Here is a 22,495-nt window from a genome sequence, read left to right on the forward strand (position 1 = left end):
AACAGAACCCTTAGAACATGCTCCACATTGGGGATCCTGGGATGACATTGCCCCTGGGTGGCTGGATGTGGCTTCTCTTGTGTCCTCCATCACTCCAGATACAGAAGAAGATAAGGAAATAGTGGAAATAGTGGTCTCACCCACTTTCCCCTAGTCCTTGACCCTTTTCACCCTAACCAACCATGTAAACATAATCAAAAATAAAGTTTAAAAAAGAAAAGCAGTCCCTAGAAGCTGCCTTTCCTCTAACAGACTCCAGACTACTCTCAAGTTTCATTGGATATGCAATCAAAACATTATGTAGCAAAAAAAAAAAAAAAAAGAATCAAATACCATGGCGTGGGAACAACCTATGCCAAACATGGCCAACCCATCAAATCACAAAGTTTGCAACTTTGGAGGACAGAGGAATGGACCCCACCTCAGGTTTATGCCGTCACTCACAACCGCCGGGAAAGTTATTTTAACCTTCCCCTTTCCTTTCAAATCGCAAAAATACCTACGCGAGTTTATTAGTGTAGCCCTTCCATGCTTCTTAATCACTTCAAATAAGGTCGCTAAGCTCCGTTCTCCTTCACCACATAACCCCGGCCACCGCTCCGGCTTCAGGCCCGTTTTCAAAAGGGCCGCCCTCCCGCCGGCGTGCGCTCTTGAGTGCGCAGGCGCAAACATAAATCCTCTTCCGGGCAAAATGGCGATGGGCTTGATGTGCGGACGCCGGGAACTTCTGCGCCTGTTACTACCGCAGCGCCAGGTAAACATGGTCTGGGAACGGGCTCCGGGGGACAGCCGAGCGCCAGCATGCTGCCCTGTCCCTGTGCTTCGAGCTGGGAGCCCGAACAGACGCTGACCAGCTCACCGGGACCCGCGTGCCTTGACCTCGGGTCGCGTGAGGACGCGGGAGGATTACTCCGGGGCCCCGCTGCGCCGTGGGCCCTGTCCACCTCGGGAAACCGGGCACTCCTCTTGCCAGCTGCCCCTCAGCCCCGTGCGCCGACTCCGGCGCGGGTTTATGATAACGGCGGAGCTGGAGAGCCCGGGGCTGTGGCCCGCCAGCAGCCTCACGCCCGCGGGTTGGGCGTCCGCGCGTGGAGCGCACGGCTGACGGGACGGGAACACCGGGCGCGCCGGGACCTCGCTCTGGGGAAGGGACTCCATCATCCTTTTCCCCGCTCAGTTCCACAGCATCGCTGGCCCATCGCCATGGCCCGGACAGCCGCTGACCCCTGGCCTCCTGTTTCCAGCCGGCCGTCGCTTGGGGCGCCAACCTTACCTGCTCCGTGTGGCCGCCGTCCCCCGCTGCCTCAGTACCTCTGCCGTGTGGTTTGCAGAAGCGCAGGTAAGAAGGCTTTTCATTCCTGGAGATGTGGGGGCAGGGTGTTTAGTGCTTGGTTGATAGGTAGTTACTTTGCTGCATGGCAGTTGTCCACACTTGGCACAGGTCCCCTAAAAGGTTGGCCTCTCTGCTTGGGGTGAATTTTCGGTTCGCTGGTGGGATGATTGCAAGTGCAAGAGATGTTTCTGTAAAAAGCATTGTTTGAGGGAGGGAATTTCAACTAAACTTGAACTATGGTTATGCAGCGGGGTGGAGGAACCCACCATGGGAGGAGGGTGGGGGGGAGAATCCCAGATTCTATGTAATTACAACACAATGTAATTAATGAATAAATTTAATTAAAAAAAAAGCATTGTTTGGCAAAGAGGTGGATGAGCCACTGATAGTGATGTAAGATTTGACTCTTGGGTGTCAAATACATGATTTCATGGCATCAGGAAAGACCGATGAGGTGTTTTGATCTTGAAAAACACAGTTGTTGAACTAGGCTTCAACGCCCATTGACATGTATGAGAGCTGAATGGGATGTGGGACAGACTGGACCAGTCTGCCATACATACTGGCAAACACAGGAACCAGGGCAGTGGGCGGGCCTGGTGGTGGTTATTCCGGATTGCTCCGACTAGGCTGCAGCTCCCACTGGTTTATGTGAGAGCTGAGTGTGTGCTGTGCAGAATCAGGATGGACTGCAACTTCCGTTGGTCCTTGTGGAAGACAGAGCTGGAAACAGACCTGACCCAGCAATTGCAACTACCAGCATATGCATAAGCTGATTGGGGCGAAGGACTGTGCCGCACCCTGTACTGGCAAGCACACACAAGAATCAGGTCTGGGATAACCTCAAAGTTTCTTTGGGGATCCCTCCAACTGAACTGCTGATCTCAGAACTCCAACCATGAAGAGAAATGCAGGTTCCGTGGTCTGACCATGGAGCCCATATGTCAAAGCTGAGCCTTCTCAGAGGCTCAGACAGAGCAGTGGACAGCATATCCAGGTGCACGTGGAGGATATGGCAGTCCATCAGAACCTGCAGAGGACACCTGATACCACAACAGAGGACAGAACAAATCAATCAACTACCCCAGCCATGTGTTGGCAAGGAAAATCTGGGCAAACAGAGACTCTAAGGTGAACTAGGTCAGCCAGTGGATTCTGGAGAGATTTCATCGTGCTTAGAATGGCAAGATAGTCAGCAATTCATAACTGTTGAACTATCAAAACCGCTTGAGCAGGACCCTCAGAGCATGCCCCACTTTGGGGGTCCTGGGATGGGTGGGAGGCTGGGTGGGGCTTCTCCCTTTATCTCTCGCCTTACCCCAGATACAGAAAAAAATAATAATAATAATGTGGAAACAAAAATAAATAAAAGTTAAAAAAAAACGCAGTTGTTTCCATGGAAAACATGTGCTGAATAGTTTCACTCAAATCATATAATCGTATTCACAGGCTTAAGTTTAGGCAGTTGGTCTGAGGAATAACTTTGCAGCCTGTGGTCATGCCAGGCAACTCTGAGCAGTTTCTCTTCCTGCCTAAGCAACAGTAAACTACTCTTTTTTTTTTTTTTTTTACAAAAGGTAAATTTCTGTGTATTCATGCCTAATCATCCAGACTTTTGTCAACAATATAAAAATATGGAACGCTTCACGAATTTGCGTGTCATCCTTGCGCAGGGGCCATGCTAATCTTCTCTGTATCGTTCCAGTTTTAGTATATGTGCTGCCGAAGCGAGCACAAACTACTCTTTTTATTCATGAGAGCTGTGGGCACGGTGGGCTCATCTAGGAGAATAGCAGTAAGGCACACGGAACCAGCCCCACTGAGCGCTACACCTGCTTACTTTTGCCCAGGTTCAGGCCCCTCCTGTTCCTGCCACTCCGTCCCCCGTCGTGGTACCTGAGGTGCCTGCCGAGACTGCCGATGCGATCCAGGCTGCTGCAGAACAGAGCTTTGCCGAGCTGGGCCTGGGCTCCTACACCCCAGTGGGCCTGATTCAGAACCTGCTGGAATTTATACATGTTGACCTGGAGCTACCATGGTGGGGAGCCATTGCTGCATGTAAGAGAATCTTCCCTGGATAATATTACAGGAAATGGGAACTTGGGGGGCATGACTTTAAAGGAGCTAGTTTTGGGGTGAGCATTTGGTCTTGCTGTAATGCACCTGTGACCATGTCCCCTCCCACCGAGCCTGGGTTGGGTACATGTCCTCGCCTCCCGACTCCAGCTGCTGGCTGTCGCAGCCTTTGGGAGGCAGCAGTGAAGGCTCATATGGTTGGGTTCCTGCTGCTCCTGTGGGAAATCGAGATTGAGTTCCCAGCTCCTACCTGCAGCCCCTGGCTCCATCCAGACATGTTGGGGTACATTTAAGAAGTGAACTAAAAGATGGGAACTGTCTCTTTCTCTCCCCATCTCAGCCTCTCAAATTCTGTCTATGGGTAGACAAAAACGATGGAGAAATTCAGGAATCAGAAAAGCAGACAGATTTTTCAAGTCAGGGAAAGGCTCATGATGTCTAGATAGACTTTTTCCTGAAGCACATAAAACCACTAGATCACCTAGTACTCATGAAGTGGAGATACCTGGGGCCAGCGTGGTGGTGTTGCAAGATAATCCTCCACCTACAGTCCTGCTATCCCATACGGGCACCAGTTCATGTCCCAGCTGCTCCTACTTTTTGATCCAGCTGTCCCTGCCTGTGGCCTGGGAAAGCACCAGAGGATGGCACAATTCCTTGGGCCCCTGTACCCACATGGGAAATCCAGAAGCAGCTCTTGGCTCCTGTCTTCAGACTGGCTCAGCTCTAGCCATTGTAGCCATTTGGGTAGTGAATCAGCAGATAGAAGACTGATCTTCTCGTCTCTCTCTTGTTCTGTAACATTTCAAGTTAAATAAACAAATCTTTAAACGGAAAAAAGGAGTAGAGACTACTGTGAGTATAGGGTTGGAGTAGAGGGTCCTTACAGTGATGACACTGCCCTTGTTGGGAGTGACTCAGGTCTGGCACTTGAGTCCCAAAATCAGAAGCATTCAGATTGCTCTTAGAAAGACTAGAATGGCTTTGACCTATTTCTTCTATATCTTGTTCCATCCTTTATCTCTTCAAGGACATAAGACAGACCTCCTTACTGCCAAACCCTGAACGCATTGACGTGTTCTAGTGGAGCCATGTGGTCCTCCTTCCCTTCATAGCTGTTATTTCAAAGGATTCTGTCTCTGATTATCCTCCTTGTTTGCGTTTACTCTTAGGCCCTCAGCAGTCTGGCTTTTAGTAACACCTCTTTCTCACTGCCCATGACGTCAGTGCGATGTTTTACCTAGCATATTTGACCGTTCTGCATTAGACATTTTAGAACTTACCTGTTCCTTGACTTCCGTAATAGTCTCCTGGTTTGCATCTTGCCCTTCTGATCACAGTTTCCCATCGCCACTACCCAGGGCTCTACATGCCCTTCAGTGCTGTGTCCTGAATTCCTCCTTAGCTCCCTCTCTTTCCTCTCCACACCCCCATATGATTGATAAAGTCTGTGTTAGGGCCTGCTGTAGGTCTACAGTATGAACTGCTTGCTAGAATAAGAAAAGAAATGGAAACTAAAACAGCAGCTTACTTCCTGTCCAGTAATTTCCAGAACAGTGGCTTTCCAGGTTCTTTCCTCCTCTCTATGTATCTGATTTTCCAATAATAATAGATACATCTTTAAAAAAAAAAAAAAAAAGATTTTTACTTAAAAGAGAGAGGAGGAGAGACAGAGAGGAAGATCTTCCGTCCATTGATTCACTCCCCATCAGCCGTAACAACTGGAGCTGAGCCAACCCAAAGCCAGGAGCCAAGAGCTTCTTCAGGGTCTCCCACGCGGGTGCAGGGTCCCAAAGCTTTGGGCTGTCCTTGACTGCCTTCCCAGGCCACAAGCAGGGAGCTGGATGGGAAGTGGGGCTGCCAGGATTAGAACCAGCGCCCATATGGGATCCCAGCACGTTAGAGGGGAGGACTTTAACCGCTACGCTATCGTGCTGGGCCCAGACACAGAGAGATCTTTGTTCATGCCCCAGATGGCCACCAGAGCTGAGCTGTTCTGAATCTGGCAACCACATGGAGGCAGGGGCCCAAGGCTTTCGACTAGCCTTTGCTGCTTTCCTAGGCCATAAACGGAGCTGGAATGCAAGTAGAGCAGCCAGGACACAAACTGGCCACCGCTATATGGTGCCATTGCTGCAGGTGGAAAATTAGCCAACTCTGCCACCATGCTGCCCTCATTGTGACTTCTGTTTTCCCAAACTGAGAACTAATGCTTGAGGGAACTGAGTCACCCCCCTGCCCTTATTCCTGGGCTTGTCTCAGTGACAAAGGCTGGACCTCAAAGCCCTCTGCCACAGAACTGCTTCAGTTTCACTCCAATCTGAGTTTGTATTCTCCAGGTACAGTCTTTGCCCGCTGCCTGATTTTTCCTCTCATCGTGAAGGGCCAGCGAGAGGCAGCCAAGATCCACAACCATGTGCCAGAGATCCAGAGGTTTACTGCCCGAATCCGAGAGGCCAAGTTGGCAGGAGATCACGCTGAGTGTGAGTCCATTGCGGAGCAGTGCAGGAGAGGGCCCCATGTGCACTTCAGACCTTGTGCTAGGAGAAGTCAGGAGTTGCTATCATTGGGCGAGTGCTGAAGGTTTATCTGCTTCCTGCGCCTGGCGCTTCCAGGGACTGGCCAGGGTCAGTCACAGGCCTGGTGATGGGGATGTACCTCTCCCTGGTGTAACCACTAGCCCAACCACCAATTTCCTCTCACCTCCCAGTTTATCGGGCCTCCTCAGAGATGACACTTTACCAGCAAAAGCATGATATCAAACTCTTCAAACCTCTGATTCTACCTCTGACTCAGGTGAGCCAAAACATTTCCCTCTTACTTTGTCATACTGCATCCTCTGTTTCCCAGGCCCCAGGAAGGCAGGCAGCGGTGGCAGGAAACGTTCTCTCCACTGACACTGTGTGCTCTGTGAAACAGGCTCCGATCTTCATCTCCTTCTTCATTGCCTTGAGAGAGATGGCCAACCTTCCTGTGCCCAGCCTGCAGACAGGTGGCCTCTGGTGGTTCCAGGATCTCACAGTATCTGACCCCACCTATATCTTGCCCATGATAGTCACTGCCACGATGTGGGGTGTCCTGGAGGTAAGCCCGGGTTGGCCAGGTGCCAAGCCTACCGAATGTACTGGGGGTGGAGGATAAAGTACTTGTGGAGAATGGTCATCCTTCACTCTAGGAGAAACCAAGGTGATGAGTATCAGATTAGAGCAAGTTTCACTGACACTGGCGTATGTTCACTATTTTCCTCTGCTCCTCCTCCCTGGCAGCTAGGTGCTGAGACAGGGGTGCAAAGTTCTGACCTTCAGTGGATGAGAAATGTCCTCAGGGTCATGCCGCTGGCCGTTTTGCCCATCACCATCCACTTCCCCTCGGTAAGCGGTGGCTTAGGTGCTGGCTCCAAGCTCTGCCACCAGTCAGCTGCCTCTTGGCAAGCTGACCAGGGATGCAGTTCCTGAACCCTCCTCTGTGCTCCGCCAGGCAGTGTTTGTCTACTGGTTCTCCTCCAACCTGTTCTCCCTGTGCCAAGTGGCCTGCCTCCGGATCCCTGCCGTACGCACTGCACTGAAAATCCCCCAGCGTGTCGTGCATGACCCTGACAAGTTACCTCCCCGGGAAGGCTTCATAAAGAGCTTCAAAAAAGGTGAGGGTTTGCTCTGTACGGAATAGAAACAGGGACAGGTGTCTGCAACGGGGGTTAAACTCTCGTCTTCATACAGGTTGGAAGAATGCTGAAATCGCACATCAGCTACGAGAGCGGGAACAACGCATGCAGAAGCACTTGGAGCTGGCGGCCAGGGGTAGATACTGCTTTTAGACCCAGTCCTCTCTCCAGTCTCCTCTTTTCTCTTGTTCCTGACATTTATTTTCTTCCCTCAGGCCCCTTAAGACAGACCTTCACCCAAAACCCTCTGCTACAGCCTGGAAAGAGCCACCCTTCCCACACCCCCAGCAGTGGCAGCAGCGGCAGCAGCAACAACAAACCAAAGTCAAGACCTTGGCATGACACACTTGGCTGATCCATGTTGTCTGCTCATTCAGACAGGAACTGTGGTTCTTCAAAGACACATCCTCAAAATAAGACTTAATGCTGTGTCCTTGTCCCAGACCTGGGAGCTGTGAGACATGGAGAGGCTCATTTTTGTGCCCATGTTTAAAGTGGAATCCATTATAGACTGAACACATGCACGTACGAAAGCATTGGGGATCCAGATGATCTTCCCACCCACAGAGTTCGCAAACCTCTGTACTACAGGCCGCTTCCCAACACTCATTAAACAGAAATGGCAGCGTGCCACAGGAAAATGAAGACTTTATCTGGTCATGATTGCTCTTAGTGGCCTGTGCCCTTGGCATATGTCTTCACATTTAAATTGGATGTTGAGCGCGTATGTGTACCTCTACCCCATAGATATTTGCATTGCAGTAGGAATTTGATAAGATTTTAATTGTGCTGAATGTTTGGAAGGCAGGTGACATGGAGGGGGAGACTTAGATCTTCATCTGCTGGTTCACTCCCCAAATGCCTACAGTAGTTGTGGCTGTGCCAGACATTGGAATATGAGTGAGTGGCAGAGACCCAGGATGGGAGATGAAACTGGGACTCAATCCTAGGCATCCCAAGCAGCACCTGCTCTGCCTCGGTAACTACATTACCTAACATTTTACGACAAATTAGGTATTTTTCTTATCTGCCTTCATGTAGCCACCACCAGCTTGACAGGGAAGAAATTCTCAGGCATTTCGATGCATTAGATTTTGTTCAGTCTTTCCTTGTTTGGATTAGTGGGAGCCTTCCTAGAGAGACTGTAAAATGAAGCCACACAGACTAAAGGAACATAAGCCTTTTATTCTTGTCCAGCACCTGTGACAGCTTCATGTCTGAGGAGACAGGAAGTTTGGAATGATGTTGGCCCTTTTCAGAAAAAGGGAGGAATGGCTAGGTACATTCACAGGCGCCACCAGAACCATCAGGCCCACCCCTGACACGCTCCCCACCAGTCTGCTTTGTCGTCCCTTAAAAAGTCTAGAGCAATATGTAGCAAAACAAATAAATTACTATTCATGTGTCAAGATGCAAGTTCAGTGGCTGAAGCTGCCTCGATGAGACTCCTGGAGGATACCTCCAAAGTGAGCTTTCAACTTCGTAGACTCCATCTTGTAGGAAACGTGAGGCCTTGTCCCCACCTCGGGATTCCAAAAGGTATTTAACTAGATTTGGGATCCTGTTGCTTAGGCATCTCTTCTCCATCCTTTAAATCCATTTCTGCGGCAACTGACATGCACAGGACCTGGAGGTACCAGGTGGCTGATGCTGCAAAGAGAAGTCAGAACAAAATCCATCAACTGGGCTGAGTTCCAAGTGGCACTGACAAAGAGTGATTCAGTTAATAAGGTTAACAGTGGGCTAGGGCAAAGGTGGCACAAGAGCCATCACCTTCAGGAAAAGCAAAAAAATGTAGACTAGCTGAGCTAACTGAGGGGTCCAAGGCTTACCCACGGTTCTTCGGAGGCAAAGAGGCCGTTTGTGCTCTGGCACTCGGATGATGAGGAAGTAGAAGGGCAAGCCCGAGAGGGCAATGGCGATGCCAATGAGGGAGTTGATGGTATCACTGTAAAGTGGAACAGCCACCAGGAAGATGGTGCATAGGCAGAAGACAATGGGGAAGAAAAGGCTGAGCTAGGGGCACAGAAGAAACGAGGGGTTAGCTCGGGGCCCTGGACAGCCAAAATCTCCCCACTTCCCAAAAGCACCACACCTTTCTTCCATCACAACACACTACCCCCCTTGAAGCCCTAGGAAAAAGTTTCTGAACAAACCATCTTCTAACAGTGCCTTGTGGCTGCAACACTAGCTGTTCCAAAGGGCCACAGGTAGGATGAAGGTGAGTTACCTTAAGGGGGCGAGGTCGATCAGGCTCCTTCCAGCGGAGATAGAGCTGACCCATGATAGAGAGCCCCACAAAGAACCAGTAACTGAAACTGTAGTAGTTAATGAGCTGGAAGATGTCCTCCACACACAAGTAGATGAGTGCCATGATCCCCTGTAGGTGCAAGTTCAAGTCAGCTCAGCCTTTGTTTCCCAAGCCATTTCTCCCTCCCCTCTGCCTTAAAAGTCCTTTCCCTGTCAGGTCACCTCACTTAGACCTACATTTCAAGACCTCACCTGCTATTAGCCATTAGCTTTTCAACTTTTTCTAACCCCATTCTTCTTTCTTTATCTGGGTAACCTTCAATAAAGCATAGCTCAAAGCAACCCCTCAAAAATACTTCACCCAAGTGTGGGCGTTGAGCCTAGTGAGTGAGATGATAGTTGAGACACTCGTGTTCCATTATCAGTCCCAACTGAGGCTCTGTGTTGCAGCCTCTGACCATGTAGAGTGAGTGATGGCTCAGGTGCCGTCCACAGCAGAGACCTGGATTGGGCTGTTAGCCCAGCCATAGCAGACACTGGGTGAGTGAACCAGCAGTTGGAAGCCGCCATCACAGTCTGTCAATGTCCTAAAAGAATGTTTTGTTAAGTCACTACATGGGACACGTATGTCCCATACAAAAGGACATGCACATGTCTCAGCTATTCAGTTTCCTACTATGTGTACCTTGGAGGGAGAAAATAATGATTCAAGTACTTAGATCCCTGATAGCCACATAAAAGGCCTGGCCCAGCCTCTCTCTCAAACGAAAATTTTTAAAAAAGCCACCCCTATAAAGTAAGTATGTGAAGCAAATTTTGAAGCTGTAGAGATGGGTTTTAGGCAAGAGAAACCGCATCAGAGCCCTGCAGAAAAGCAGTGTGGAGTTGACTAGTAGAAGGAAACAAGCTGAAAATGTTGGCTGAAGCCATCCTAGACAGGGCCTTATACAAGATGTAATTTATTTGAAGAGCAAGCATGAATACTACATCACTTCGTGTGTGACCATCAATCACCTCAATGTAATCCATGTACTTGACACTTTGTCTTAGATCAAAGATGTTTACCCTTCATGAGAAAGTAAGATTCTAAGGAAACACTGCAACAATTAGAAAAGCTATCAGAATCTCCTTTAAACTAGAATTTCCAATAAACTAGAATGGCAACAATTACTAAAGCTTTCCCCATAATCTCGCTTCCAGTCCTCTTCTCAGGATCACTTACATTGAAGAGCAGAGAAGGCACTGGTGTGAACCGCTTCACATGGATCATGCAGATGGCATCAGGGAGATGGCCTTCCCTGGATCCCACGAAGAAGAGCCTGTTTAGAGAAGAGGATAGGCTGAGAAGGTGGAACAAGCTGCCACATCTGGTCCTCTCCCTCTCTTTCAGAGCATGACTAACACACTACTGGAGATTGCAGGTGGGAACAGTCAAGATGAAAGAGACATTATATGGGCAACAGGAGTAATTGAAATCCAGGTCCTAGAAGTTCTGCCAGCTCCAGCCACGGATCTTCACAGTACCAACCCCAGCAAAAGATAGCAGTCTTACCTAGAAGCAGCCACAATGGAGGCATTGAGGCCACCAAAACAGGAAAATGCAACTGCCAGGGGAATTGTCCAGTTGAATATTCCAAAAATCTTGTCTGCAAAAGTCTTGAGAAGGAATGGAAAAGTCATTAGCAGAAATTCAAAAGGATGAAAGTAATGCAGAGGCATCACCCAGAAACCCAACCCTTCTACTGGGGTAACAGGATTTTCTTGCAAGCCCAATACCCTGCGTGTACTCCTAAGCATGCTTACCCCCGTCCAAGAATTTCAAGAGCTGAAAAGCCCACAACCCAAAACCTTAACCTTCTGCTAGTGAAAATCATTTACCACAGCAACAGCATCACTGGCCAAGATGTCCCCCACGTCTAGCACAGTGTAATAGGCCACATTAGTCAAGATGTAGATGATGGTGACAACAGGCATGGAAATACCAATGGACAGGGGCAGATTCCTACAGCAAAACAGAATAAAGGATATATTAGTCCCACAGCTGCAGCCCTCCTTTATCTTTGGATGCTCCCTGCCACACCAGTCTTTCCACGGATGGAGACTTCTACGTTTCCCCAGTGCCTTTGCTTTCAGCCTAGAACCCTGGCTGCTTCTCTAAACTCTTTATCAACTAGAGAGCATCAGGGGAAAGGAATACCACAGGAGAAAATGCTACAGAAAGACAAAAGAAAAAGTTAAAACTGTCACAGCGCATAGTAACAGCACAGAAGATGGGAAGTTGTTTTACACCCAAATGCCTCATAGGATCAGGATTCCTTCTCTACAATTATTAATGTTGGAAATTTTGTCCTAAGGTTAGAAATACCAAGAATGTGTGGAGCCAAATTGTGAAATCTAGCATCTCGAGAGAACAAGATAGGCCTTCAGTGGAAAGACTTAGGTGTGGATCTGAACAAGTAAGATGGGTTCTCCCAGTTTGAGAACTCTGGGTGCTAGCCTAACCAGTGGCCAAGAGAAGGGCACAGACTCCTCCAGGTCCTTCTAGCCCAAGAAATACATAAACAAAATTGACAATGTGATGGCCAGGAAGACAAAGGGGCAATGCTGGAGTCATTCACCCTCTGTCCAGCAGGTGGAAGCACTGTCCAGGCCCGACCCTGCTTCCAGCATCTCTGCTGCCACAGTAAACATACGTCTAGAGTGCCTTGCTTCTCAAAGCCAAAAGGAGTTTATTGATATGAGAACCGTTACTCTTTTTTTGACTTGGAAATGTAGACTGTCTACTGTGCCCAGAGTCATGATGTTTTAGAGTCAGGAGACACCCTGCAGATGGTATCATTCAACTCTCCCCCGCCATGAGCTTGAATGAATCACGATCAGTGGAAAAAATGAGCTCCAAGCTCCCTGACTTCACCGCACTGCTCTTCTCACCTAGTACCACTACAAGCCAACTGAGAGTGACAGTGGGGTGGCCATCTACTTGAATGACTGAGAGAGCACAAGGCCAGGATGAATTTGGGAAACAAGGAACTGGGAGACAAAGCTAAGTCTGAGACCTAAAGTTATCTTTGTGGGCAAAAGACATACCAAATAAAATCTAATTTTAAAACATACATATGCACACAGTACAACCTGCTATAATGAACACAAAAACAAATGAACACGTATGAAAATCCCTTTTTAGACAATTTTATAGGCACGTTTGGCTCAGCACTTAATGCTTGGGATGCCCACATCCCCCATGGGAACACTTGGCTTCCGTCCTGACTACTTCCGAGTCTAACTTCCTGCTAATGCACACCCTGAGAGGCAGCAATTACAACTCAGGTAGTTGGGTTTCTGCCACCCTGTCAGACACCCACATTCCCACTTCCTTTTTTTTAAGAGATTTATTTTTATTGGAAAATAAGATTTACAGAGGAGATAAAGAAATATCTTCCATCCACTGGTTCACAGCCCAAGTGGCTGCAAGGGCCAGAGCTGAGCCAATCCATGGCCAGGAGCTTCTGAGTCTCCCGTGCAGGTACAGGGTCTCAAAGCTTTGGGCCATCTTCTGCTGCCTTCCCAGGCCATAAATAGGGAACTGGATGGGAAGTGAAGCAGCTAGGACACGAACTGGCACCCATATAAGATCCTGGCACTTGCAAGACAGAGGATTGGCCAGTTGAGCCGTTGTGCTGTCTCCACCCACCCTCAACATTCCCACTTTGAGTGGAGGCTCCTGGCTCTGGTCCGGCCCACCTCTGGCAGTTACAGGCCTTTGGGTGACAGACTAGCAAGAAGAAAGGTCTTTGCTCTTGGCTCTCTGACTTTCAAATAAAAATGAAATAATAAATTTTTTTTAAAGATTTATTCATTTTATTACAGCCAAATATACACAGAGGAGGAGAGACAGAGAAGAAGATCTTCCGTCCGATGATTCACTCCCCAAGTGAGCCGCAACGGGCCGGTGCGCGCCGATCCAAAGCCGGGAACCTGGAACCTCTTCCGGGTCTCCCACATGGGTGCAGTGTCCCAAGGCTTTGGGCCGTCCTCAACTGCTTTCCCAGGCCACAAGCAGGGAGCTGGATGGGAAGTGGAGGTGCCGGGATAAGAACCGGCACCCATATGGGATCCCGGTGCATTCAAGGCGAGGACTTTAGCCGCTAGGCCATGCTGCCGGGCCCAGAAATAATAAATTTTAAATGGAGCTAGTAGGGGCAAGCATTTGGTGCAGCAGTTAAGATACCACTTGAAGCAACTGCATCCCATATTAGAGTGCCTGAGTTCAAGTCCCGGCCCTTATCCCAATTCCAGCTCCCTCTGCACCTCTGGGAGGTAGCAGCTGATGGCTCAAATAGTTTGGTCCTTACTACCATATGGCAGACTCAGACTGAACTCCTGACTCCCAGCTTTGTTCTGGCCCACTTCCAGTTATTACAGACATTTGGTGAGTGAACCAGTGGATGGGAGAACACTTTGTGTGTGTATCTGACTTTCAAATAAATTTTAAAAATATATGGGTAACTAAATTAAAGTTTAGTTCTGTGTTCCCTTTTAGTTAAGCATGTGTTGCTTACTCAGTGGCACATTATTTTATCAGGGTGCTACAATTTGTTGTTGATGTTGTTGTTGTTGTTATTGTTGCTGTGATCAATGTGGCTGTTATGAAATGATGTCAATCCGAAAAATAGTAAAAAAAAAAAATAATTTTCTTTGATGGTTTAATCATATTATGTCCCGTTAATAGGAGTATTTTCTTTTTTAAAAATGATGTGTTCAAATTGTATGAAAGGCCCTTTCTTTGATGATGATGGTCATGGTTTTTATTTGCCAATTTGTTATGATAATATTTTTGTTGATTAGATAGGTATTAGAAGATGAACTAACCTTCCATTTAAGGGATATAAAATATATTGTCTTGATGTATTATCATTTTAAGTTTTGCCAGGCAAGACTTAACAACATTTTGTCAAGAATCTTTCTATCTTTATGTGTTAAGCTGCTTTATAATTTTACTTTGTATCGCTTCTCGGCTTTATAATTTTGCTTTGTATGTTGCTTCTATCATTTTTGGTATTTGAGGTGTAATAATAAAATATGTTAAATAAAAAAAAAATATATGGGTGGACATTTGTGCATCCATATCCCATATCAGAGTACTGATTCCAGGCCCAGCTTTCTTACTTCCAGTTCAATTAATGCTCCCAGGAAGTTGAATTATTTGAGTCCCTGCCACCCACACAGGAGAATTAGTTCCTGGCTTCTGGCTGTGGCCCAGCCCAGGCCTGATTGTTGCAGTCACTTAAAGAGTGAACCAGCTGGAAAAAAAAAAAGGGGTACCATGCCAGGCCAGCTGGTTCACTTAACAGCTGAAGTCCTCGCCTTGCATGCACTGGGATCCCAGATAGGCACGGATTCATATCCCGGCTGCTCCACTTCCCATCCAGCTCCTTGCTTGTGACCTAAGAAAGCAATCAAGGATGGTCCAAGACCTTGGGACCCTGTACCCATGTAGGAGACCCAGAGGAGGATCCTGTCTCCTGGCTTCGGATCAGCTCAGCCCCAGCCACTGAGGTCGCTTAGGGAGTGAACCAGTGGACAGAAGATCTCTGTAGATCTGCCTTTCCAATAGAAATAAATAAATCTTGAACAACCAAAAAAAAAGAACCAGCAGAGAAAGTGAACCAGCAGAGAGAAGATCTCTTTTTGTCTTTTCATACCCCACTCTCTGTCTCTCTGCCTTTCAAATACATAAATCTTTTAAAAACAACAGAAACAAATATGGAACTGATGGAATCAACCCCACAGTTGTTGCAATATACTGTCTGGCACCCAGAAGGGGCTCAACAGATGATGGCGTTCATTGCTGTGAGGGACCTACCTCTCAGGATTCTTGATCTCCTCAGTGACATAGTTGAGGGTGTCCCAGCCGGAGTAGGAAAATAGAGCCGAATACAGCGCCAGGGCAATGTCACCTGCTGCAAGTGATGAGCCCTCAAAAGAATTCTCAAAGTGAGTAGTGTCTCCTGGAACGCAAATGTTAGAAGGCAAAAAGATTTGTGGCTTGTGGGCCCAGCACGATAGCCTAGCAGCTCAAGTCCTTGCCTTGGACGCACCGGAATCACATATAACCACTGGTTCTAATCCCAGCAAGCCCACTTCCCATTCAGCTCCCTGCTTGCGGCCTGGGAAAGCAGTCAAGGATGGCCCAAAGCCTTGAGACCCTGCACCCATGTGGAAGACCTGGAAGAAGCTCCTGGCTCCTAACTTTGGATCAGGTATGCTCCAGCCATTGTGACTGCTTGGGGAGTGAATCATCAGACAGAAGATCTTCCTCTCTGTCTCTCCTCTCTCTGTATATCTGACTTTGCAATAAAAATTAATATATCTTTTTTTAAAAAGCCAGAACAGAAGAGAGATACCGCCTACAAAAAAATGGACTGGCATGCAGACACGGCATGCATGGGGATTCTGACAGGGCAAGAATACACCAGAGAGCAGAGGGCTGGCAAGCAGCAAGAATGCTATTCTGTTCCGCTCTGTAGGCTGGCAGGGTCTACCAGGGCAGAGAGGAAGGGCTGGGCGCAGTAGCCCCAGGTAACACATGCCTGTGGAGAGGTGTTCGTGCCTGGAAGCCGCAGAGGAATGGATGTGGGAGTTGGTTTCTGACCTTGGCCAAAGAGTCATAAGGACAGCCTTAGACCTGACTCTGCAAAAACCAACTCTCGGTGCACAGCTGGAGCCCCTCTGCCAAGCATGGCCTACCCTGGGAGGAACAAGGCTAACAGGTAAAGGGCAGGGGGCCTGGTATGAATTTTGGCTCTACCATTTACTGCTAGGGACTTGGAAAGGCCCTTAATTCTGTAATCATTTCCTCATTCGTGGAATGGGAAGAACAACGTGACTGCGGTAGGTAAACACAAACAGCACTTAGACAAAATGCTTAACATCAGTTGCCATTGATGTGCTCTCTTACCTTGGCCCAGTCTAACAATGCCTGCTATGATGACCGCAATCAGCGCTAATACTTTAGCATAGGTGAAAAGGTCCTGTACCAGAGTTCCCCACTTGACATAAGCACAGTTTATGAAAGTTAAGAGACCTGAAAGAAAAAGAATACCAATTGATGACTGAGCTCACCTGACAGCCTTGGAACCCCACGTTTTTCCAGTTCCAGTTGCCCATTAGACCCCTCAGCCAAAGGTAGCATACATGTGGGGGGCCAACCTGCTCTTAACTATTGGAAACCTATGTCCCCAGAATATCCTCACCATCCTCAGCAGCCAAAGGCACCTGCTGTCATGGCACCCCGACACTCCCTGCCCCCAGCACCTGACGTGGGAGACTCTGGGGGACTCTGTATTGGCTCACAAACAAGCAAACAACAAAAAAATCACAGCAATGAGAGGCAACGGAGAGCTGGATGGGATCAGCGGTGCATTCCAGCTTTCCGGCTCTGAAAATTCCTCTGGGCCCCAGCCCCCAGCAGGCCGACTCTGGCAGTACTGTTCACCTCAACAAGTCCTGTTGTGACTAATCCCGTGTCAGGACCAGCAAGCAGGTCAGGACACGCGACCAGGATTTAGGACTGAAACCAGACTTTATGCCCACCACCTGCCAGCTCAGCTGCTAGTTCTTGTGCTAGGAAAGATTCCTGCAGCTCAAAGTAGTTCCTATAAAATGGGGACAGGGCATTTTTCCTGACCAGACTACATGATATATAAGCTACAATATTATTCAATCCTTCCTTCCACTCTGGGGTAGAGTACATAACTATGGTATTAAGTTCAGGTTCATAGCTCATCCTTAGAGCCAGGGCCATTGGTTCATTAGCCTTTTTTTTTTTTTTTTTTTTTCTTATACGTTGCTTGTTTTTGCAAAGAAGCAATAGAAAGTAAGAGTGTGAGAAAGAGAATCTTCCATCTGCTGGTTCATTGCCCAAAAGCCTATGACAGCCAGGTCTGGGCCAGTCTGAGACCAGGAGCCAGGAACTGCCTCCATGTCTCCCACATGGGTGGCAGGGGCCTCTGTCCTTGGGCCATTGTCCGCTGCCTTCCCAGGTACATTAGTACACTGGAAGCTGGATTGGATGCAGAGCACGTGGGACTTACAGCATTGCTCCCATATAGGAGACTGACGTCAGCTTGATGTGCTACAACACAATGTTGACCTCTACATGTGTTTTTCATAGTTCTCATTAGAATCTCAGAGAAACTCATTACATCTGCCCTTGAAAAAGCTAGTCCTTTAGAAGAGGAAACCTCTGTGAGGTTGACCAGTAGTCCCAGAAACATGAGCCGAAATGATGTTGAATACCTGCAGTGTTTACTGGGTCCCCTCAGGTAGCTCCTAAGCAGGTGGGCTTGAGGGCCCAACCCACGTGCCTTTGCCATGGTGGGCACAGCACACCGTCTCATGGCACCCCTTCACAACCCAACAACTAGCAATGATGGACTTAACACCAAAGCTCTTCTCCTGAGGCCTCCAAGCACAAGCTCACCCTTCCTCCCCAGGGCTCCAAGCAGGACCAGAGCCCAGCTTGCCCATCTCAGGTCACTAACAGTCAGGAGCCCCCCCCTCAATTCTCTTGGCGTGGTCCTGGGTGGGCCCGGTCCTCCTGATGTCTTGGCCTCATCACCTATAACTTCCTCCTGAGATGCAAAGAAGCGTGGGCTCTCCCCAGCCCCCAGCCCCTCTCTCACCTGCCCTTCCTCCCCCTACTCTCCTCTCTGCCCAGATGCTCCTCCATATTCCTGTCCTATTCAGATGCTTGCTTCACAAACAAGACAATAACAACCAAACTTTTACAGCAGGGCTGGGCAAAAACACACCCATAGCTCCAGGCCATCCCAGCGCTGAGTTAATCATTAAGACACCAAGTACCCCACAAATAATCACAGGGCCAAGATCTCGCCCTCCGTGAATCTGTCAGTCTGTTGATCCTCCTTAGCCGAGGTACCCAGAATAGACTCTCCACTGGACTTTCCCCTCCGGGCCCCTTCCCAGACCCATCCTGGTGACCTTTACTGCTTGCCTTCAGGCTCTGCTGCTCCTGTAAATGCCACATAAGCAGGTTTTCAGGTAGAAGCACCCCCACACAACTCTGGCTGCCATGTGCTGGATCCCCTGGCTAGCCTGCAGGTTCACCAGAGCAAAGCTGCCCCAGGCTTCCAGGAGCAGCAGTGCATCCCAGGGTTTGTTCTCTGCTGTCCAGAACAACTAATTCACCACCCTTTCCCTCAGCAGCTTCTGCTGGATAACATCTGAATCCCTACTGTTTCCCTTCTCTCCAGCCAGTCTTTCATTTGCATGATTCCTGTTCCCCACCAGCATTTCCCCCAGTCCCACTCCTGAGCCTGCTTCTCACTCACTGGTCCACCTTCTTGCCCTGATCTGCTTGTCTGCACTCAGTCCAGTGAATCCAAGAAGGAAGAGGAACTGCCTGGGGGGAGCTGGCCCTCGCCCACCCCAGGGCCCAGCTTCCTCCTGGGCCTCTTGGCCTTGGCAGCAGGAAATGGGCATGGCAGGCAACAATGCTGACCGGGTTCTTTGTCCTAACCCACAGTGGATACAGCTGACCGGCGGCTCCCAGCCAGATCCTAGCCAAGTGCTCCGCTCAGGAGGCTGAGGGCAGCCTCTGGCTTCAGAGTCCAACACAGGAGAGTACAGTGGGGTTAGCATAATACGGAGGCAACCACAAGCGGACGGACACCATATACTTCCTCCTCTGGGGACGATAAAATTCCCACTCGACCCTGGGCCACGGCCACAGGACCCTCGGCCCAGGTACAGCTGGGAAGAAGTCACTCCCTGCCCCACCAGTCAGTCATCTATAGGGCTGCTCCTGCGTGAATCCCTGAACGTGGCCCAGAGAAGGTCCCCAGGAGTGAGAGGTGAGTTCAGGCAGCAAGGTCCAGCATCAGATGGAGAACAAATAACCACCAGCTGCCAGGGCAGGCTGAGCCAGACAGGAACAATGTGTGCAGCCCAGCCCTGGAACAGATGCCCAAACACCACAGTCCCTGAGGAAAAAGAAAGGGGGGTGGGTGGCACAATGGCTCAATTCACAAGTGCTAGGTACCCATATGGTCTCTGGCTTATGTCCCAGCTGCTCTGCTTCCCACCCAGCTCCCTGCTTGTGGCCTGGGAAAGCAGTTGAGGACATCCCAAAGCCTGGGGACCCTATACCCATGTGGGAGACCTGTAAGAGGCTCCATGCTCCTGGCTTCAGACTGGCACAGCTCCAGCCCTTACAGCCACCTGGGGAGTAAAGCAACAGATGAAAGATCTTCCTCTCTGTCTCTCCTCCTCTCTGTATATCTGACTTTCTAATTAGATAAATAAATAAATAAAAATAAATCTTTAAAAAACAAACAAACAAACAAAAGAAATAAATCTTAATAACACCCCTCCCACCATCTTGCAGCATCATCAGCTTGAAATGCACAGCATGAAATGCACCAAGCCCGGGCTGCTAGTTCATTAGCATTTATGCTTCAAATTTCCAGCAACTCTGAAACCCCAGTGCTCTCCTAGACAGCTTATCCAGTTCGCAAAGGCACCTGCAGCTCAGCTCGTACCTTCACTGAGCCAAAAGCTTCTTCCTCACTATTTGATCCCAGGAATCCTGGACCTCTGCTCTGGGATCATACAGAATGTTCTGTGAGAGGGGCCTATGACAGCCTTACGGGATGCAATGTCCTGTCTCCTGGTCAGTTCCCCCCCGGGTGAGGCAGACACCAGGCCACCCACCAGCCTAGTACTGTTCTCTGCATATATGTCACTTTGTCAGTGTCTCCCTGGAAATGGCCAACGCCAGGCAGGGTCCCCACCCTGGACTCATCATGAAAGACGACCTCTTTTCCACACCTCAGGTTCATGTGCTCTCTCTCATCCATCGTTCTTCCTGGGCTCTTGTAACTGAACTTGCTTGAATCTCACATACGGAACTCTATATTGATTCCTGGTAATTCTCCTGAGTTTTTATATATCATCCTCACCTGTCAGAAATGGGTTTTTTATTTTGTCAATTCCAACCCCTCATATTTAGGAAATCTGCTAACGTGATTAGTCTACTTCTTGGGTTTTATGGAACTCATTCACATTAAGAATACTGACTAGGAAGACCCAGGGTTGTGGCATACCAATCTGAACCTCTGGTGGTACCAGCATCCCATATGGGTACCAGATGGAGTCCTGGTTGCTCCACTTTGGATCCAACTTGCTAATAGCCTGGTTTCAAAATGGCCCAGCTCTAGGTTGTTGTGGCCATTTGGGGAGTAAACCAGTGGATAGAAGATCTCTCTATAAATCTGTCTTTCCAATCAAAATTAAAAAAAAAATTTTTTTGGCTAGAATCAGCAGAGCCTATAGGCCTATCTCTACACTGTCAGTATTCCACACATCAGTCAATAAACTAACACCCGTCCAGGGACAAGCACTGCAGGCTGAAAGGGTTAGGCCTTGACCTGGGATGCAGACGATCCGTGGGGGAGCTGCTCTTTGAGTTCCAGCTGCTCTGCTTTCCATCCAGCTTCCTGCTGATGCACACAATGGCTCAAGGATTTGGGCCCCTGCCAGCCACACGGGAGACAGATGGAATTTCTGGCTCCTGACTCCAGCCTGGCCCAGCCCTGGTTACTGCAAGTGTTTTGGGGGACTGAACCAACAGATGAAACATCTCTGCCTATCACCTAGATTGATGCTGAAACATCTCTATCACCTCCCTGTTTCTCTCCCTCTCTCTTGCTCTACCTTTCAAGTAGATAAAAATAAATGAGTAAACATTAAAAAAACAATAATAAGAGGGTCCCAGCATTGCACAGTAGATTTAGCCACTGCCTACAATGTCAGCATCCCAGATTGGGGTGTTAGTATGAGTCCCTGTTACTCCACTTCTTTTGTTTTGTTTTGTTTTATATAGAGAGAAGGAGAGACAGAGAGGAAGATCTTCCATCCAAGGATTCACTCCCCAAGCGGCCGCAATGGCTGGTGCTAGGCCAATCTGAGGCCAGGAGCCAGGAGCTTCTTCCAGGTCTCCCACATGGGTGCAGGGCCCCAAGGCTTTGGGCCATCCTCAACTGCTTTCCCAGGCCAAAAGCAGGGAGCTGGATGGGAAGTGGGACTGCAGAGATTAGAACCACGCAAGGTGAGGACTTTTAGCCACTAGGCTACCACGCTGGACCCAAAACCCATCACTTCTGCAGCAAGTCTACTCATTTACTATCACATCTTAATCAAATGTACCTGATAGCTGTCACCTCCTTGCCGTCAAGCTGTCTTCTCCTGCCGTCAAGCACACCCCCTCAGGTCAAGCATGTCCACTGGTCTTCCTTGCAGTGTTTATAGACAAAAAGTCCAAAAGCAGCATTCCACTCCTCCATCCTGTTTTCTGCAAGCACATTATTAAGCAGCCCCTCTGCCTTCACACCTGCGCGGTGATGCCTGACAGCCTCTGGCAGACCCAGGCTGATGTTTTCATCCGTGCATTTTCTCTCCTTTCCTCTAACATTTCACTTTGAAGCTTTATTAACACATCTCTCCCTAATCCTTCTGAAGCCTGCTCCCTATCCCTTCCAGGAGTCTATCTTTCTGTTATCTGAGAATTCACAGGCAGGGTGCCTATTCTGCACTTTCGTTCACGTACACACAGCCCTCCATTGACAGAGAGAAAAGTCCACCTGCCACTCGGTTTGCTACCTTGAGCCTCAATGTCACCAGTGACACATCACAGGTGTCCTCTGAAGGCTTCCATGGGGTGAGCAAGCTGTTCATCAGGTTGCTCGGAAACACTGCACAACAATACAGTGGGCTGGCCTCTATACAGGGGGCAGATGGTCCAGGGCGAAGGCCCAGCCCCTTGCTGCTATGCCCAGGCCTGCTAACACACTGACATCTCCAGCACATTGTACAACTGCTTCCTCAAAAGGCCCCAGTTTAAGATCTCGGGAGCACTCTCCTGTTTGTTGCCTAATCCCAGCAATTTCATTTCTTCCTGCTTTTCTCTGCTTTCTCTCTTTCCAGAATTCCACGTGCGTCTACCATATGGGTGGCAGAAACCCACATTCTTGGGCTATCATGTGCTGCCTCCCAGGCACAGTAACAGAAAAGCTGGATCAGAAGCAGAGCAGCCAGGATATTGAACCAACACTCCAATATGGGATGCAGGTGATCCATACCCCCAAGCGGTAGCT

The 22,495-nt window shown here is 48.9% G+C and overlaps 2 protein-coding genes and 1 non-coding gene across 8 annotated transcripts in view; 1 reads left to right on the top strand and 2 right to left on the bottom strand.

The window, feature by feature from the left end:
• The first annotated feature begins 600 nt into the window (after positions 1-600).
• Positions 601-7,715, top strand: OXA1L (OXA1L mitochondrial inner membrane protein). Its single transcript, XM_004584905.4, has 10 exons — positions 601-754; positions 1,178-1,339; positions 3,184-3,391; positions 5,749-5,892; positions 6,120-6,205; positions 6,329-6,493; positions 6,676-6,780; positions 6,887-7,049; positions 7,126-7,206; positions 7,286-7,715. The coding sequence occupies exons 1-10, from the start codon at positions 692-694 to the stop codon at positions 7,423-7,425; spliced, it is 1,317 nt and encodes a 438-aa protein (XP_004584962.2). The 5' UTR covers positions 601-691; the 3' UTR covers positions 7,426-7,715.
• Positions 2,962-3,068, bottom strand: LOC118759258 (U6 spliceosomal RNA). The gene has a single exon (XR_004996062.1). It is a non-coding gene; the product is annotated as a U6 spliceosomal RNA (small nuclear RNA).
• A 163-nt stretch (positions 7,716-7,878) lies between the features above and the next one.
• Positions 7,879-22,495, bottom strand: part of SLC7A7 (solute carrier family 7 member 7) — a 53,121-nt gene continuing 38,504 nt past the window's right edge. For all 6 annotated transcript variants that reach the window (XM_058666196.1, XM_058666193.1, XM_058666192.1 and 3 more), the window contains exons 3-10: positions 16,279-16,404; positions 15,184-15,328; positions 11,199-11,322; positions 10,873-10,976; positions 10,543-10,639; positions 9,301-9,450; positions 8,903-9,086; positions 7,879-8,720 (exon numbers count right to left, since the gene is read on the bottom strand). In XM_058666196.1, coding sequence (XP_058522179.1) covers positions 8,614-8,720; positions 8,903-9,086; positions 9,301-9,450; positions 10,543-10,639; positions 10,873-10,976; positions 11,199-11,322; positions 15,184-15,328; positions 16,279-16,404 — 1,037 coding nt within the window. In that variant the 3' untranslated portion in view covers positions 7,879-8,613. The remainder of the gene's footprint in view (positions 8,721-8,902; positions 9,087-9,300; positions 9,451-10,542; positions 10,640-10,872; positions 10,977-11,198; positions 11,323-15,183; positions 15,329-16,278; positions 16,405-22,495) is intronic.

The sequence above is a fragment of the Ochotona princeps genome, chromosome 6 (genome assembly GCF_030435755.1).
Source record: "Ochotona princeps isolate mOchPri1 chromosome 6, mOchPri1.hap1, whole genome shotgun sequence".
Lineage (NCBI taxonomy): Eukaryota > Metazoa > Chordata > Mammalia > Lagomorpha > Ochotonidae > Ochotona > Ochotona princeps.